This window comes from Myxocyprinus asiaticus, chromosome 2 (genome assembly GCF_019703515.2).
Source record: "Myxocyprinus asiaticus isolate MX2 ecotype Aquarium Trade chromosome 2, UBuf_Myxa_2, whole genome shotgun sequence".
Classification (NCBI taxonomy): domain Eukaryota; kingdom Metazoa; phylum Chordata; class Actinopteri; order Cypriniformes; family Catostomidae; genus Myxocyprinus; species Myxocyprinus asiaticus.
Window position 1 is genome coordinate 35,451,142 of NC_059345.1, and position 20,350 is coordinate 35,471,491.

The 20,350-nt window shown below is 39.7% G+C and overlaps 1 protein-coding gene across 2 annotated transcripts in view; it reads right to left on the reverse strand.

Annotated features, from left to right (window-relative positions):
• The window catches only part of LOC127416131 (nuclear factor of activated T-cells, cytoplasmic 3-like), a 109,795-nt gene that overhangs the window by 65,468 nt on the left and 23,977 nt on the right, over window positions 1-20,350 (reverse strand). For both annotated transcript variants that reach the window (XM_051655296.1, XM_051655287.1), the window contains exon 2: window positions 11,934-13,098. In XM_051655296.1, the coding sequence (XP_051511256.1) occupies window positions 11,934-13,098 (1,165 nt within the window). The remainder of the gene's footprint in view (window positions 1-11,933; window positions 13,099-20,350) is intronic.

Sequence of the window (20,350 nt, forward strand, 5' to 3'; positions counted from 1 at the left end):
GCTTTTATCCAAAGCGACTTACAGTGCCCTGATTACAGGGACAATCCCCCTGGAGCAACCTGGAGTTAAGTGCCTTGCTCAAGGACACAGTGGTGGTGGCTGTTGGGATTGAACCAACAACCTTCCAGTTCAGTTCAGTGCTTTAGTCCACTACACCACCACCACTCCGCAATTTTAAAGTTTTCGTTTTGCTCCACTCAATGTATGCATATATATATATATATATATATACTGTATATATATATATATATATATATATATATATATATATATATTTGCACATCGTTCTCTGGTCAGTTTGGGTCTCATAACGCGATCTCCTGTCCCTCTTAGGCCACCTCAATTTTGCCATGTCCATTATTCCTTAAGGCCACTCCTTTGTTTCCCACCTCTGTAGACAAGCTCTCCAACATATCAATTGATGACTGCTGCCGCTCGGACCGCCTCTTCTGGTCACAGCTATTAAATCACTGGAATGGCATTTCCTTTTTTCACAAAAAAAAAAAAAAAAAAAGAATCCCCGGATGACAAGTCCCTTTTCACGGACACGGCTCCCTCCGTAAGATTCGGGGGATATTTTCTAGGATCATGGTTCACAGGGAAATGGCCAGACTAATTTTTCAATATAGCTTCCTACACTCCCTCATCTGCTCTTTGAAATTGATCCCATTATCATGGCCAGCATTACATGGGGTTCCCTTTGGACACACAAACACGTCGTATTTTTGCGACAATTCCGCAGTCGTCACTATAATCAATTAGGCCGGTCCTCCTCTAGCCATCATGTACCTTATGAGACGTCTGACATGGCAGAGCATTTCCTGCAACTTCATTATCTCAGCCAGACACATTCCTGGGTTTTTAAAAGTAATCGTTGACTCCCTCTCTCATTTCGCTTCCAGCAGTTCCACAGACCATGGTCTTCCTGGTCTTCCTAATCCTACCTGATATATAGTCAACCTAACCCAAATCATCAAACAAGCTCAACTCTCCATCAGCCTTAAGTTTTCATACCTATCTGGTGGTGGTTGGTGGCTCTCATCACATCTTTCCCTACACAATGATTCATTTCAAGCACGTCCATTGTCTTGCAAGGATAATGCATAACTATGTCTACCCCCCTCGCCAGGACTTCCATAATCTCAAGCATGGTTTCCTTTGCATAGGTATTGCACAAGCCAGCTCGCCCTCGCTGGAAAGCTCACACTATCATGGGATATCTTTCAACAGGGTATTGCACGACAACATCGCCATTATCGTATGGCTTTATGTATGCTGTTCACTTTGGCAAAGATAACCATCAAACAATGTCCGCCCTCATCAGAGGGTTCACAATCAAATGTTGTTTTCTTTCAACGAAAGCTATTGCACGCAACGTCGCCATTATCATATGGCTTTACGCTATGTTGTTCATCTTTCGGCAAAGATATCTCAAACAACTCTTCCCTCATCGGAGGGTTTTCATAATCAAATGTTGTTCCCTATCTGTCACTCACTCGACATTGTGTCGATGTAGTGACAATAGGGGTCACTCTTGGGAGCACGAGACACCTCTGGTCTTTGACCCAGGGACAACGAAACCTGCTGCTCTGGAGCTGGTAAGCAGATCTTCATCTTTTTGTTACCTTTTGCATTTAATTGCGCTGCATGCCCAAGTGGCTGCAGTACTCAAGAGCTCAGCAAGAGTGGTTTCCTTGTTCCCTGGGTCACGTATCCGGTGTGCATGGCCGTCATCACGACCACCGTCCACCACTCTATTTGGCAGGTTTGGCACTCCAGCGGCGGTCCTCCACCCCTGAGCGCCCGGCTGTGGCACAAATGTCACGAGGACAGGCCTCTTCCTCCCTCATCCCAGGCTGTTCCGGGGGTGGTCACAAGGAGCCAGGTAAGAGCTTCGATGTCCTTAGACTCAGCACGGCCATGACGTGGTGTGGCACCTCGAGCTCCGCCCCGCCACGAGGCCCCACCTGCCGGTACGTCTGATGACGTTGTCCCTTTGGTCCCCCTTGCACGTAACTTGGACGCATGCCTTGTGCTTTCCAATCCGTCGCGAGGGCTGGTCCGGACCGTCCGACTCGGCTGCGTGATTCACTTCGCCGGGCGTCTGCCCAGGTTCAGCAGTGTCCACTTCACCTTGGTGAAGGACGAAAACGCTGCTACCTTGCGGAGTTTTTCAACCCCTACTTTATCGTACCGAAAAAAGGCGGTGGGTTGCGGCCAATCTTGGACCTGTGAGTTCTGAACTAGGCTTTACACAGACTCCCGTTCAAGATGCTGACGCAAAAACGCATTCTGGCGAGCATCTGGCATCAAGATTGGTTCATGGCGGTAGACCTGAAGGATGCGTACTTCCACGTCTCGATCCTTCCTCGACACAGACCCTTCTTGCGGTTTGCGTCCGAGAGTCAGGCGTATCAGTACAAAGTCCTCCCTTTCGGCCTGTCCCTGTCTCCTCGCGTCTTTACGAAGGTCGTAGAGGCTGCCCTTGCCCCGTTAAGGGAGGTGGGCATTCGCGTTCTCGACTATCTTGACGACTGGCTAATCCTAGCTCATTCTCAAGACATGTTGTGCGCACACAGGGACCTGGTGCTCTCACACCTCAGCCAACTAGGCCTTCGGGTCAACTAGAAAAAGAGCAAGCTCCTCCCGGTTCAGAGCATCTCTTTTCTCGGTTTGGAGTTGGACTCAGTCTTCTTGATGGCGTGCGCCTTACGAATGAGCGCGCCCAGTTGGTGCTGGCCTGTTTGAAGGCGTTCAAACAGAAAACAGCGGTTCCACTGAAATTTTTCAGAGTCTCCTGGGGCATATGGCATCCTCAGCGGTGGCCACCCCGCTCGAGTTGATGCATATGAGGCCGCTTCAGCACTGGCTCCAGACTCGAGTCCCCAGATGGGCATGGCGCCACGGGACACGTCGCATGGTCATCACGCCGGCCTGTCACCGTCTTTTCAGCCCTTGGACCGACCTCTCGTTTCTACGAGCAGGTGTTCCTCTAGAACTGGTCTCCAGGCGCGTCGTGGTCACGACAGGTGCCTCCAAAACGGGCTGGGGCGCTGTTTGCAACAGGCACGCAGCCGCCGACCTCTGGACGGGTCCGTGACTACATTGGCACATCAACTGCCTCGAGTTGTTGGCAATTCTGCTCGCCCTGCGGAGGTTTCGGCCGTTGATCCAGGGCAAGCACGTGTTAGTTCTGACAGACAACACGACAACGGTAGCATATGTCAACCGCCAAGGCAGTTTGCGCTCTAGTTGTATGTCACAAATTCGTTGTTTGGCAAATTCGACAAGCTGTAACGCTACAATCTACATGGCATTTGCCATCGATATTCTCGCCTTTGTACTGTAGACTAGTTGCTCTGTTTTACCTGAGTGCGCTCAGCGCAGGAGATTGTTTTGCAGCTCTCAGTGTTGCGCTGGTTTTAATTACATTATAATGTGTTTGTTTATGTATCGTGAGTGTCGTTTCGCATGATACAATATATACAATATTTTTCTCCACCCCTAATCTCGATATTTTTCACCTTTGTGATGATATACGCTATGTATCTTGATTAGTGATTGCCCGATATGGGTTTTTTAATGGCTGATGCCGATATCCAGAGAGCAGGGTGGCCGATACAATGCCAATATATCACAATTTAATATAGTAAATAACAAACATAAAATTGCTAAAAAAATGAATAAACTCTTATTTAGCACTATATTTACTCAATTTCACACTAAACTTTAACTTTGTAAAAAATAATCAAAAAAATTATATCGTATTTTAAATGGTAGATAGCAGTTTCTTCAGATTTCTGTTTAGTCATCAAATTTTAATTTATTTGCACATGAAGAAATTGTTAATATATTAGGAAGAAGGAAAACAGTACACACAGTAGTCCAGCAACCATGGATGACATGTCCACATTAGCAATCACATTTACTCAAAAAAATATTAAATCAAACCAATTGCACATACAGTGCATTGTGAATAAGACATTTACTTACAGCGCACGTGAAATGCTTTTACTTTGAATTTGCACTCATGCGCTCGTGCGGATCCAGCAAGATAGTTTAAGTGGGCTGAATCACCTGCTTGGATTGTCACGGACTGACCGTCATGATTTGTGAATCAGAGGAATTTTTGTTCCTGATCCTGAAGTTTTGATTCTGGCTCATAGAATACGCACTTCAGAGGAAGATTAGATGATCATTCGAAGGAAAGAAAACGCTGGATTTTCGTGAGGTTCGTGAATGACATCTGTTTAAATGAGATATCTGTATATTTGCAGATGGTATATAATACAAGTTTTATTGATATCTGCCTTTTATCATTAGACAAGTTACAGGTAGGGGTGCACTGATCGATCAGCCACTGATCTAAATCAGCCGATCTTCGTCTTAAGTCTGTGACAATTGAGCAATAGAGTTGTGTTGAGCAATAGAGATCATGAGTGATCATGAGCACTTTCAGCTTCAATATGTTCACTCGAGGTGTAAATGAAACATGTGCACTCTCCAGGTGCTTTCAGTATCTCATCAGTCACTCAACTCAGTGCTATTCTATGAGGATCCCAATTTAAATCAGATTAATGTTGGTCACATTACCACTAATCACAACAATTACATTTTAACCATAACGGCACTGTGTCTTCACGCATTTGCTTAATAATTAGTGATTTGTGCTACAGCAAAACGCCAAAGACAGTAAACAAATCATAGATATTAATGATTTCTCACTGGAGCAGTTTTAGAGCTTGTAATGGATATATTTTTCTTATTTCTGAACGCACCTCTGCTGTGTGTGATGCTCTCATTGTTTTTACTGCTTACCAGTATGTCACAATGACCTTTTGATATTGACAGCAGAACTATTCAACTGTTTCAAAACAAATAAATGTTAGCAATTCACAATCAATGTAATTTTTATGTAATTTTGGTAACTTTATAAAAAAGTTCCATTCGTTAACATTAGTTAATGCATTAGGTATGAACAAACAATGAACAATATATTTTTACAGCCTTTATTAATTGTAATGTTATTTAATAAAATTACAATTGTTCATTGTTAGTTCATAGTGCATTAAGTAATGTTAACTAATACAACTTTTGATTTAAAAAATGTAATAGTATATGTTGTAACTAACAATAAGTTCATTAGTTCATGTTAACTACAGTAATGTTGTTAAATAGTGTTCATAAATGGAACCTTTATGTAAAGTGTTACCATAATTTATCTGTGTGGGGCATAAACATATAACTGTACAATATAACTTGCAAAAGTGTGGCAAAGGGCACTTAAAAAAATTAAAAAATAAATAAAATCGGTATCAGCCGATCTTAGTGTTAAAAAAAAATAAAAAAACACGGATTGGTATCGGCCTCAAATTTCCTGATCGGTGCACCACAAGTTACAGGGAACTGTTGAGGAGAGACTGGTAGAATGCGTGCTTCAGAGGAAGATTTATGAGTGTTCAACAGGATTCTGGATCTACTGAAGTTGTGTGGTGCTGGTTTATTAAATCGGTTTAAATGAGATATGCACATATTTGCAGACGGTATATGTTATTAATTTTATTGATTTTTGCCTTTTTATCATTACAAAAACTTTAAGACAGTTAAAAATGAAAGGGAACTGTTGAGGAGAGGGAGGGAGAATGAAACAGACGAGCACTTTAACATTATGAGCTCAAACGCGTCTGCTGCAGCTCTGATATCCGGACCGTTCAAATGAGACTGTGTTGCACACAGGTCTATTACTGTAGTAACATGATGGCACGTAACAATAAAATTAACCGTGACTGGACGTTTACATGTCTTATCGGCCTCATTGATATATCGGTTAACCACTAATCTTAATATTTAAGTATTTGCTTTGAAATGGCTTAAAAGGGTGATTTTTTTTTTAATCAGAAGATCATATCAACCAAACAGTGGTTGCCTAGTAAACTCAAAATATTTAAAGAATTATTTTAATATATTTTTTAAAGAATTAAAAAAATCAAGGCATGTTTTCCACAGTTTTTCACTAAATGAACATTAAGAAGAATGCTGTTATAACAATATAATGCAATTAAAAACAATACTTATATGCTTATGGCTTTGCATTGTACATAGATATTAGGAAATAAACTGGGCTTATTTTGTAACTTGCCACTTTTATATTAATTTAACAATGCCTTTGGTGATTTGGAAACAGTTCTCTTAAGTCCGATGAAGACGAATGAGAAACATTGAATGAAATATTGCAATATATTGTAGATTTGAATCACAAAACACCAAAAATAATCGCAATAATATCGTATTGTGGCCTAAATATCAATATGATATCGTATCGCCAGTTACCTTGTGATTCCCACCCCTACGAAGAACATGTGAGTGTCTTCATCTGAAAGTGTTATGTTCAGCTGTCTTTCTCTAGCTAATTCCACTATAAACTAGAGTGCCAACACTTCACCCACCCTGCCATAGCACACCCATCTGTTAAACCAGACAAGCTTCTAGATCTTTCTATTGCTGCCGATTGATGGAGAGCCAGCACACATGCGCGCGCACACACGTGCACACACGCGCACACACAGGTCCGATGGCAGACAGCAGGAGCAGTGAGCTCATATAACAAGTATCAGGTATCATGTCTCTGTTGTATTAGGGTACGGTTGTAAAAATATTAGTCAACACTGCTCCTGCATGATGCTCTTGCTGCAGGTTTTCTTGACTTGATATATATATATATATATATATATATATATATATATATATATATATATATATATATATATATATATATATATATATAGTGGATTAATAATAAAGGGTTTGGATTGGTAAAAAAAAAAAGTGTGTGGGTGTGTGTGTGTGTGTGTGTTAGGGCTGAAATGATTAGACGACGTTATTGACAACATCAACAATAAAAACATTGTTGACATAAATTTTCTTTGCAAATAGTCGTTTGATCTCATTTAACGTAACATGAGATCACATTAAACTCTAATGATGACATGCGAGAGCAGCACTGCAGCTCACGCCTGACTGAAGAAGAAAACGCAGCTCTCAGTCCAGATGCACTCTAAACTTTCACAGCTTCAGGTGATGTAAATCGCAAAGTATGAGGGAATTATAATGCAAAAAAAAAAAAAAGTAAATACAGAAGTACTCTCATTGTGAAATACAGCAGACCCGGAGTTGTTGCTCTGCTGAAGCAAAACTTGCGTGTCAGAGCATCATTAAAGGAAACACCTCACCGTTATATCTTTAATGCATCCTTTATTAAAGTTCAAATAATAAGGAAGCAGGTCGTGTAAATAACTACAAACTTAGAAACTGGCATTTCTCTGTGCGGTCAGCGCCTCTTCTGTGAATCGCGAAGTGTCCCGATCTAAGGGGAAGAGATTGAAACTGCACCCGGCTTAGGCACACTCTGTCGCAGGGACGCTCATCCCCCTCATGCAGCTAGATTATAACGTGATGGCTCACGACTTAATGAATCATAATATATGCATCACTGTGCATTTCTTATCGTGAAGAAAATTGCCAATACACAGCTTTATTAATAGGAGAGTTTTCTTTTTTTTGTGAGTTAAAGATGGATTGAAGTGAACAGAAAGGTAAGAGAGGTAGTCTTCGCGACATTATACACTGCAACAAAATACATTTTTGATTTGTTTGCTTTTTTGGCTTGTTTTCCAAAAATAATATCTAAAACTCATTTAAAGCAATGTACATTTACTTTAGCAGCTATACTGCAGAAGAAAAATGTTTTATAGGAGAATGTTGAATTTAATATTAAAAATACAAATATTTTTAAATATCTAAAAATCCTTTAGAAAAAGATGCATTCACCCGAGAAGCAGCATATAAGATATTTAGACTTGCTTTTAGAGAATAGATCTTGAATATAAGTATATTTTGTCTTTACTGCACTCATAGAAGTATAACCAAGTGAAAAAATACACTTGTATACAACATACACTTATATTTAAGATACATTCTCTTAAAGCAAGTCTAAATATCTTATATTACTTCTCAAGTAAATGTATCTTGTTTTAAGGATTTTTAGACAACTTTAAATGGAAAACAAGACAAAAACACTTGATAACAATTGGAGTTTTTGCAGTAAATTTTTTTCTGAATTAAACTTAAAAACTCATTTTTCCTTTAATTCACTGAATGTCGTTTAGAGGTATTTTTAAAAGATGATTTTGTCCTCTTTATTGTTAGTAAGCACGTTTAATACAACCTTTTAAGTCAAGGCACAAGCTGAATAATTGGCTAAGAGCTAATGATTAATCATTGCAATAATCGCAGAATAGTCAAATAATCATTCTAATAATCGTTAGATTAGTTGATTATCAAAATAATCATTAGTTGCAGCACTAGTGTGTGTGCTGGTGTGGTCAAAAATCATTGTGGGTAGGGAAACGTTTGCTAGCCATAGCCACACACTCTCTTTACTGATTTATAGTAACAGAGTTTGGGGCACACACATAACCCTTCATCTGACTAACACACACACACACACACACACAGATGCATGCACACACAGGCATTACCCGATGCACAGATACACTATATTGCCAAAAGTATTCGCTCACCCATCCAAATAATTGAATTCAGGTGTTCCAATCACTTGCATGGCCACAGGTGTATAAAATGAAGCAAATAGGCATGCAGACTGCTTCTACAAACATTTGTGAAAGAATGGGCCGCTCTCAGGAGCTCAGTGAATTCCAGCGTGGTACTGTGATAGGATGCCACCTGTGCAACAAGTCCAGTCGTGAAATTTCCTCACTACTAAATATTCCACAGTCAACTGTCAGTGGTATTATAACAAAGTGGAAGTGATTGGGAATGACAGCAACTCAGCCACGAAGTGGTATGCCACGTAAAATGACAGAGCGGGGTCAGCGGATGCTGAGGCGCATAGTGCGCAGAGGTCGCCAACTTTCTGCAGAGTCAATCGCTACAGACCTCCAAAGTTCATGTGGCCTTCAGATTAGCTCAAGAACAGTGCGTAGAGAGCTTCATGGAATGGGTTTCCATGGCCGAGCAGCTGCATCCAAGCCATACATCACCAAGTGCAATGCAAAGCGTCGGATGCAGTGGTGTAAAGCACGCCGCCACTGGACTCTAGAACAGTGGAGACACGTTCTCTGGAGTGACGAATCACGCTTCTCCATCTGGCAATCTGATGGACGAGTCTGGGTTTGGCGGTTGCCAGGAGAACGGTACTTGTCTGACTGCATTGTGCCAACTGTGAAATTTGGTGGAGGGGGGATTATGGTGTGGGGTTGTTTTTCAGGAGCTGGGCTTGGCCCCTTAGTTCCAGTGAAATGAACTCTGAATGCTTCAGCATACCAAGAGATTTTGGACAATTCCATGCTCCCAAATTTGTGGGAACAGTTTGGGGATGGCCCCTTCCTGTTCCAACATGACTGCGCACCAGTGCACAAAGCAAGGTCCATAAAGACATGGATGAGCGAGTTTGGTGTGGAAGAACTTGACTGGCCTGCACAGAGTCCTGACCTCAACCCGATAGAGCACCTTTGGGATGAATTAGAGCGAAGACTGCGAGCCAGGCCTTCTCGTCCAACATCAGTGTCTGACCTCACAAATGCGCTTCTGGAAGAATGGTCAAAAATTCCCATAAACACACTCCTAAACCTTGTGGAAAGCCTTCCCAGATGAGCTGAAGCTGTTATAGCTGCAAAGGGTGGGCCGACGTCATATTAAACCCTATGGATTAAGAATGGGATGTCACTTAAGTTCATATGTGTCTAAAGGCAGATGAGCGAATACTTTTGGCAATATAGTGTATGTATAGCAGACACACTTTTAACCCTTTCTGTTCATCGATTCACTGAATTCTTAGCTGCCTCATGCAACTATAAATAAATAATAGTTCTGTTGTAAAAACTAGTTAGCTACCTTCCTAGACACTATTATAGGCTTCATATACATGCATCATAGACAGACAGGCATTATGTGTACACTCCTGACACGAAGGTTGTCCCAAACAGTAGGCACCGTATTTATTATTCTGCCTTCTAAGAAACCTTGTTTTGCCAGCATTGTAGTACAGCATCGCATGTCTCCTTCATGGATAAGCAGGGTCCAAAATTAACTTTTTAGCCCACCAGCCATAGATGAAAACATTTACCAGCCAGTAAGATTTCTTACCGGCCATGTATTTATTTATTATTGCATTTTACAAGTGGAGTTTACAGACATGAGAGACAAATAAACAATACTGTAAGCTACTTTTTTAAAGAACTGTATTGTGTTATTATTTCTGAAATATTTAATTGGCAGATAGTTCATTTAGAATTATTTTTCAGATTATTCACTTATTACAACAAAACTGAATGTGTATTTTAAACTACATGTTGTCATATGAACAACCAGTAAGTAAATCTCATGAGTCTCATGTGCCTCAAGTACACATAACACAGCAACAGATTTTGGTTTATATGGAGTCAGGAGTCAGAATTCAGTCAGATCCAACTGATTCATAAGACTTTTTGATTCACTAAAAAGAGCTGGCTCACAGATTTACTGCTAACTAGGGGTGTCATCATACCATATTTATTTTTTTTTTTTTGGAAAAAGAGTACCCATACTTCCTTTTCAGTACTTGCCGATACTGACACCTGTTTGTTTTATTTTTTTCTGAAATCCATATCAACAGTTTCTTTCAATTTTATCATCAAATTGTGTCTAAATAAATTAATATAATTAAAACTTTAATAAAATGAAAATAGAACAATTAAATTTCCAACATAATATTGTATTATTTTTATTAAATGATGTGATTTTATTCAGAACCTCACAGCACTATCCAAAATACAACTTTGGAGTTATTTTTGTCAAATAAAATGCTGCATAACAGAGCATCATATGTGTGAGATATTGCTTAAATATTATGCAATTACTATTGATTTATTATTAGTAATAGTAATAGTATTACAATGAATTTTACTTTACTATACAGTAGTGATATATTTCTGTGGTACTTTTCACAACACCAGCTCCACACATACAAGTACATGAGCGTGGTATCCTCACTGAAAACTGAGACTTTTGATGAGCAACGGGACTAGCTAATGAGGGCCGTTCCATGTAAAGACCTGCAACCTTACTTACTGAACACTTACAGAACCTCCTTGATGACAAAACTGGAACATGTTACATTATTTTACAAGCTAACGCAAACTGAGAAAAAAGCGCCCGCCAAAGTGACGTATGACACCACGAAATTCACCAGCCAAAAAAAAAACGTATCTATCCGCATATGGGGCTTGACGGGTGTTAATTTCGGACCCTGAGGATAAGGTGCTCACAGAATGCATTGCAACAAGCTCAGTAAAAAAAAAAATCCAAGATGGTGGATGGACTCAAGAGAAATGCTGATATAAATATATACTATATAGTATCGATAAATAGCTCAATCTAATTAAAAAAGGACTATTTCCATATTTCCATCCATGTATTTTTAGAGTACTGCATTGTTAGAATCAAGCTAACACTCTCTGCCTTGACATCAACTCACATCAATTCATATCATATTTGTGAGATGTGTGACCTTTCAGTGTTGAGTGTTGCTGCTTATGTACAGCATTACAAATCAGTCACCATTTCAGTTAGGATGCTGCCTTAGAAGGCAGCTGACTATGTAGTAGTGCTCACTAGGTTTTGGAACAGAGCTAGTCAACACACGTGTCTGAGCTGCTGATATGGTCCATTACCTATTGTCCCTTTTATGGTCTCTTATTCTTTTTATTTTATTTTGCACATTTTAACTTGCACACTTGTAAGGAAAAAGTCATACAAAGCTTTGCTGACATGAACTTAGCACATCCTGGCCATATAAAAGATCACAGCTGTATTGCTAATAATTTAGTAATGGTTACTGCTGATAATGCCTCTTCAAAGCAAATGAGTGGGTTTACCTGAAAATTGGTGTATGTCCTGGTTTGGGTTTGTTCCATGTGAAGTGAGATGGGACGGAGAGAAACTGATCTCCAGATCCATCCTTCTTTAAACTGTGCATGCTGTCCTCAGCAGGGGAGTCAAGCAAAGGAGATACATTCCCAGAATCATCCATGCCCAGGTCACCATTCCCTGGCTGGATTGCTGCTGTACAGTCCTGGGAGGTCTTCCTTGTCTTGGAGGGGATGTCCGCCTCGGAAGGACAACATTGGAAAGGTGATACACCCATTGAGGGGCTTCCTATCCAGGTTTCTTCTGTCACACTGCCCCTGGGCGAGGGACCGGGCGTGGTGGTTGGGGAGTGATGGGGTGATAAAGTGCCCAGGTAGCATATATCAGCACTGGAGTGGCGTCTTTTCCCGCAGGGTGATGTCGGGCGTGAAGAGGGGCGTGAAGGCGAGCGAGGGCTCAGCCAGTTCTCATCGGTGATGCTCGTACGGGGTGAGTGGCAGGGCGATTGGCAGGGTGAGAGTGAATGTGCATGTGAATGAGAGTGAGTGAAGGCCGGGTGATGATGCTGTTGTTGCCATAATTCCTCTTGCGGTCCAGCCTGCGGAGAGCAGCCGGTCGAGGTGAGTGGCGACCCTAGGGTGAAACGTGCCGCTGCTTCATTCAACTCTGAATCAACGTCATCGTACACATGTGACATGGACTCACAAGATGATGCGTCAGAGAACCAGCTACGCGAGGAAAGGCTGCTGCATGGACTCGGACTCAGGGATGAATCCCGGTACGAGTGATCCAGAGGCAGGTACAGGTGATCTCGAGACAGAGGTCTGTCATGGTACTCTCCTTCTGGACCCTTCCCTCTCATCTCATTCTCACTGGCCTCCATCTCCTGCTGGCAGCTCGGGGAGATGGAGGTGATCTGAATGCTCGGACACTCAAAAGCCTTGGGTGGGCCGCTCCCTACCCCACCTACCCCTGTGGGAGTGTATTTAGAGTCCTGAGGTTTATAGCTGGGCTCATAGGCTTTGTGGTGTGCTTGCAAAGAGGAAGAGGTGGCAATGAGTTGGGCTGGGTGTGGGCCTCCATGCCGCTGGAGACCATGTGATTGGTTCACCACTGAAGGAGGTTGGCCAACATTGAAGATGTAAAATGACGTGCTCTCATCCTGTTCTAGATCTAGAAAGAAAACAAGGATACTATGAGACAGACAGAACAACAAGGAGGAATATGAATAAGCATTTGTAGACTGTAGTCAATAGAATTCCAAAGCATTTCCAGGACATTCCTGGAATCTAAACACACATTTCCATGAAAAATGAAGAGCAGATATATGTTGCCATAATTAACATTCTATCTGGAATGCATTTACCCAGAAATGTATTTCTTGCCTTTTAAACAGACAAAAAAGGTGGACCATCTGTCTAGTGTGTAGTGTGTAGTGTGTTAAGGTGTTACAAAATACTAAACCAATGAATAAATCAATACTATATAAAAATAAAACATAAAAAAAAAATATATATTATACTGCACAGTTTATTATTGTGGTAACATGATGGCAATAACAACAAAACAAACTATGACTGGTCATTTACGTGTCTCAGACGGCTCCATCACGTCCAAGCAGGCGGCTCTTGGCAGCTCGAGAAACTAATCGGCCAAATGGGAAATTTATTTGATCTGAATATTGGCTAATTTATTGGCCTTTGTGATATATATCGGTCAACCACTACTTAAGTTCATGGTGTAATTTCTTGTGTAAACAACATATAAATAATTACTGTCTATTGAGGCACTTCAAGGTCTGCATCTCTATCCACAGATAAGAGAGATGAAAGAGAACAGACTATTCTCTCTCTCTCCTTTATAGGAGTGCTGTTCTAACAGCCTTGAAGAGGAAACTTGTGACTTTGGCTGGCTGTGAACAAGCCATAGGGAAATCTGTGGATGCTACAACATATTAACAATAAGGTTAACAGGTTAACAATAAGAGCATTATAGCACAAACAGTACTGATATTCCAGTATCAGTGTGTGAGGAGGTGGGGGGGATTCAGAGAGAGACATAGAGATTGAAGAGAGAGAGAGAGAGAGAGAGAGAGAGAGAGAGAGAGCGTGTTAGATCCATAGATTCAGATCCATGTAGAGGCAGATTTAATGAGACAGAGAGCCGGTGGGTTAGTCAATAAGGAGAAATTTGGGTGGGGTGACAGATGGGCTCAAATCCAGAGGAATAACCCATAAACATCCATCTCAGGACACACACGCAGATAGGTGCTAGGGCTGCTCGATTATGGCAAAAATCATAATCACGATTATTTTGGTCAATATTGAGATCATGATTATTTAACATGATTACTCATTGACTTTGGAAACATCATGCATTTATTGAACTTAAAAAAAAAAACGTAAAAAGTTTTAACAGTGGATTTCTTTTCAACTTGACTGGGTAGGGGAGGAGACTATTGTCATATGATAATTATTTTATGTTACGTATGGTAGTTAAATAAAGAAAAGCCTCCATCGTCATCATTTACAGCAGGGGTGCTCACACTTCTATGGAATGAGATCTACTTCTTCATCATGTTATTGCAGCAAGATCTACCATGTACAATAAAGTCTATACATTATCACAATACCAAAATTTCAGTAGTCGGTCGTGAAATTTGATGGTTCTCAATACCAGCTACAAAACCACAACAAATAATAACACAAACTAATAAGCTAATTATATAAGAATGGTTTCAAGTAATTATTCAAGACTAGTAAACAGTCAGTAATAAAATAACAATAAAAAAAACAGCAATAAATAGAAATAGAATAAAAATAATAGAACAAAAAATACAAATGAAGAAATTTCTGTGCTTTTTTAACAGCTTTAAAAGTTTTTAACAGCAGTAAGCTATCAAGTATTCAAGTAAACATTCAGAATGAAATGCAACATAAAACTACTACAGGTCTTTACTGTATGATTATAACACATTAATACTTTTTAAAGCTACTAAAGTTACTCAGTCAAGAGCAGTGAGTGTTTTCTCATTTTCTTGTTATGGTTGTTTGATTAATATAATGACACACTAGATGGCTGCAGGTCTATTAGCTTACATTTATACTTACGAGTCCAACATTTTAATACAAATCTGCTTTTTTCTCCAATGTTTACGTTCACTTTAGACTCTCTGTGTTTACATGAATACCTCTCCAAGATGGGCATTTTGGGGAATTTTGAAATGTATTTGACCATTCAGGTGCGCATTAGCGCAAGCATTTTCAGAACACGTGCATGTTCAGCACACACACATACGATGCCTGTCAATCAAACAGGGCGCAGATGTTACTAGATCGCTTGCGAATTATAAAATGACGTGCTCTGGATTACTTTCAACAGCAGAATAAGAATATGAACTCTCTAATAAGCTAATAAGTGACACAGCCCTAGCCTAGGTTATTTTTGCGTTATTTACGTTTTAATCAGTCTGCTTGTCCGGTCGGACAAGCAAAATTCTCTTTCACTTGCCCCTTCAAAAATCCATTTGTCCCGGACAAGTGTTAGAGTCGAGCCCTGATTAAATATTGTATTCAACACTCTCCGATAACAATTTTTTTTCTGCAGTATAGCCAAATTAAATGTATGTTGTTTTAAAGGAGTTTTAGATATTATTTTAGAAAACAAGCCAAAAAAGACTAAATCAAAAACGTATTTTGCTCCAGTGTATAATGGACTAAGACTCTCTCACCTTTATGTTCACTTTGATCCATTTTTAACTCACAAAAAACAAACTTTCTCTTCTTAATAGAGCTGCTTATCGATTTTCTTCATGATAAGATACATACAGTGAACGTGACACATATATTATGATTCACTACGTCGTGAGCCATCACGTTATAATCTAGCTGCAGCAAACGTGTGCGAGTGACGAGTGTCCCCGTGCCAGAGTGTGCATCAGCCGGGAGAAGATTCAATCTTTTCCCTGGTCACTTCACGCAACTCATAGACGCGGTGCTGACCGCACAGAGAAATGCCAGTTTTGGAATTTATTTTCATAACCCGCTTCCTTATTATTTGAACTTTAATAAAGGATGCTTTAATGATATAACACCGGGTGTTTAATTGCGAAACAGAATGTGGCACAATAATCATTTTATCTCGATTATCTTGTTTTCACAATCGTTGGAAGCCAAAATTGTAATTGAAAATAAAATTAGATTAAATCGGCCAGCCTTAATAGGCGCATGCTTTAGCCTGTCACCACATAGAGACCCACACTATTAATAACTGCAGATCTCTCTCTCTCTTACACAAATACACACACATGGCTAGTATACCCTAATACTGAATACAGACACACACGCGGGCGCAGAGTATATTGTGCTTGTGGTCTATTAAAGGTTATTGATGAGCTTCCAGTAACTGGGCAAAAGGAGCCTGATAGGGCCAGACAACAGCGAGCAGCCATTGAGATGGGTTTCAACAAGCTGATTATATTGCTTTACAGAGAACGAAGTTAAACTAGGAAGACAGCACCAGGGCTCCACAAAAAGGATTTTCTCTGCTGGCCCTGTCCGATCAGTAGGAGAGTAGTTACATTTTTTACTACATTTTCACTGGTTCATCAAAAAAGATGACTCTAATTCTCTCATCATTTACTCACCCTCATGCCATCCCAGATGTGTATGACTTTCTTTCTTCTGCAGAACACAAAAAGATTTTTGGAAGAATATTTCAGCTCTGTAGGTCCATACAATACAAGTGAATGGTGATTGGACCATTGTAGCTCCAAAAATCACATAAAGGATATAAAAGTAATCCATATGACTCCAGTGGTTTAATATATGTCTTCTGAAGCAATGCAATTATTTTGGGTGAGAAAAAGATCAATATTTAAATCCTTTTTTACTAAAAATCTTTATAGTATAGAAGATTTATAGTAAGAAAGAACTTAAATATTGATCTGTTTCTCACCCACACCTATCATATCGTTTCTAAAGATATGGATTTAACCACTGGAGTCTTATGGTTTACTTTTATGCTGCCTTTTATCAGCTTTTTTTACTTTTAGATTTCTTGCCACCATTCACTTGCATTGAAAGGACCAACACAGTTGAGATATTCTTCTAAAAATTTTCGTTTGTGTTCTTCAGAAGACAGAAAGTCATACACATCTGGGTTGGCATGAGGGCGAGTAAATTATGAGAGAATTTTCATTTTTGGGTGAACTATTCCTTTAAGTGTTGGATATGAGCAGTTTGGTTTAAATAATCTGTTATGCACTACATAATGTAATACTGCTTGTTAATGTTAAAAAAGTTATTATAAAGGGATATCTAATGTTCATAGTTAAGAGATCCACATAGGTTCTTTTAGAACTATCGACAAAATCAGTTTTAACATGATTTATTAGGCCTGTTCAATTTTGTCGGACATGTAATATATTGATAAATACAGATCTTTTTACAAACAATACGCACTGAGGTGGTGGAGATGGGCTGGTTGGACCCGTTAGACCTTACATTGTGGTCTTGTTCATATAAGATCATCGTTAGATCATATTTGGCCCTTATATTTGTCACAGCAGTTGCACTTTGGAAGTTTAAAACAGCCATTTGTAATCAGAGTTGGTACGACTTCTCTGTAAAAATTTACCAACACCAACTGGGGCAAAGGAGTCTTATTTAAGAAGACACGATAACAATGATGGTGATCCATGAAATACAATAATTTTTGTGACATCCTGTATTTGTCCTGATCCGCTGATCATGATGGAAACAAACATTTATCTTCTGTTACCTCTATGTCTCTCTCCATCTTATGGTGACTGCGTTCTTTAATAGATCCTCCAAACACTTTGTCATAAGACATGCCTATTCGAGATGACAGAGCTTGACAGACAGGAAAAGGGACAACTATACATGTCACACAAGACTCAACATGTCGATCCAACTGTGAACTCTGACCCGAGGGAACAGGCCACAAGACTCTCTTAGTCTTACTCTCTCTCTCACACACATACACACAGCTGTGAACCTGAAGTATCTTAGTTTGCAGTATAAGAACCAAAAACGTTTAGAAAAACTTTCAGAAGAATATTCAGCAGAAAAAAGTCCTAACACCAGATCTTTCAACCCAAGTGTTTATCAGCACAGACTAAGCCCATGCTTCTTTATCCACCATTTCATACCTTCATTTATGAGGCAGAAAAGGCCTTGATTAATCCACCAACCACTGGCTGCCAGTTCATTAACATGGTGCCATGAATAAATACAATGATTGAGGGACAGAATAAAGGGGAAAGAGAGAGCGACTCACAGACAGATGAAAGAGGTGGAGTGTGCTGAGGGCATGGGGAAAATCCTGCTGAGAATTTGACTCATAATGTTATCAGACTCAGATTGAACACCTAAAAAGATGCTTTCTGTTAAAATACCTTCTCCTAACACAGTTTAATGTGCAGAGACAACTAAATGTTTGCAATTAATCGGTTGATTAGCCAACATTACCATGTTTGTTTGAGTGGCCTGACAGTTTGGGGTGGGACAATCTGTTTTGAGAGATGGGGGAGTGTTGGGAAAACCTGTTTGGAAACAGTAACTATTTTTGCTAACTGGTACTGCTAATGCCACTGAAATTACACACCACTACCAAAAAAGAATATTCTGAGTTCAATACAAGTTTAATTGACAGCATTTGTGGCATAATGTAGATTACCACAAAAAATAATTTCGACTCATACCTCCTTGCAAAAATCGAAGTTACAGTAAGGCACTTACAATGGAAATGAATGTGGCCAATTTTTGGAGGGTTTAAACAGAAATGTTAAGTTTAAAATTGTATAAAAACACATTAATTCTAATGGTAAAACTCATGTATTATTTGAGCTGCAAAGTTGTTTAAATCTTCATTTTTACAGTCATTATAGGGTTTGTTGACATTTGACCGTTCATTGACATCGTCATTGCAACAAAGTTTTTAAATTGGCTCTAATTTAACACAGAAAAGGTTAGTAAGCGATTTTATCACACTAAAATCATGTTAACACGCATATTGTTCATGTCTTGTGTCTATACTTTTGAAACAGTGAGTATTTTAACATTTACGGTAGGGCAGCACAATTAATCGAAAATTAATTGCGATTACGATAATGGCTGCCACGATTATGTAATTGTGAAAACTGATGATTACAGCATTAAATTTAAGTCTGTTAAGTCTGTCTCCTGTTGCATCAATGGTTTCTATTTACAACGTGTTTTTGCAGTGGTTGAGTACTCTAAACAATAACTAACATGTCCGTTGAGCAATGAAACGGCAATGGCCAATCAGAGCCGCTTAAATTAGTCCTCCGTCCTATCAGTAATGGCAACTGATCCTAATGCGCAAGTTTCGAACTGTCTGAATGCCCAGATGCTTGCTTTATGTTCCAACTCTGTTCGTGGTGGCACAAAAAAATTAATACTGAACAAACATCACCTGACACTTGAAAAGAAGCTGTAGAACCAGAATGAAAAGCACTGTGGAATTATTTTGGATTCATTGCATATTGCACAACTCGCTTTAAAGGCGCAATATGTAATATATTTACTGTACTAAAGCATAAAATTATCATATGTTATCAGAGATTTAGGAAACATGCTAAGTTGAAATACTGGCTTCTCCGAAAGCAATGCTACAGCCAGTATATTCTACTTTGAAATGCCCGTTCCAAGCCAGAATTTCAGTTTGTTTTGGCTTGTGTGATCCCGCCCACTGCCCATTTCCCAACAGTATTTCGACACCCCGGGTTGCCAGATTTTAAACAAGTTAGCGGGCAAACACAGTGCACTGCAGCCATGGAAGCCAGCAATACATCTAGCTAACATTGACAGAGTTATAAAAATCCACATGAGCTGGTTTATAATTTGCAAAGAATAAAAACATTGCAAACGTATACATTAGCTGATCAACTTACAGTGTAAGGCTTGTTGCTTGCCATTGCCAGTTTGCTTGTTCCTGTTGCGTGTCCTCAACCTGGCAACCCGTGTGAGCTTCGAGTCTGGGGAGGAGGGGGTGGGGGAGACAACTCTTTCCAATATTTTGAATTTGGACTGCAGTACCCATTTTAAACGCTTGATGTCAATGTTACATATTGCTCCTTTAAACGTAGATGTTAATACACTGCAAATGAGCAACACGACAAAACTAAAATGCTCTCATTCTAATCAAGGCATAGACGCAGTGTAAATAATTGACTTATTATGCTGATTAGACAGCTTTGTTTTTAATGAGAGCATTCGCAAGAGTGTAGAAATTTGTGTGGCGCGTCACTAAGCTCACGTCAAAATGCAGGTCTCAAACAGTATAAACCTGCAGTGAGTGACAGCAGTCATTGTAATGGGAGAGTTTGTCGCGTTGCTCGATTTCTGTGTACAAATTATTAATGTATTAACAGTTTTGTTTT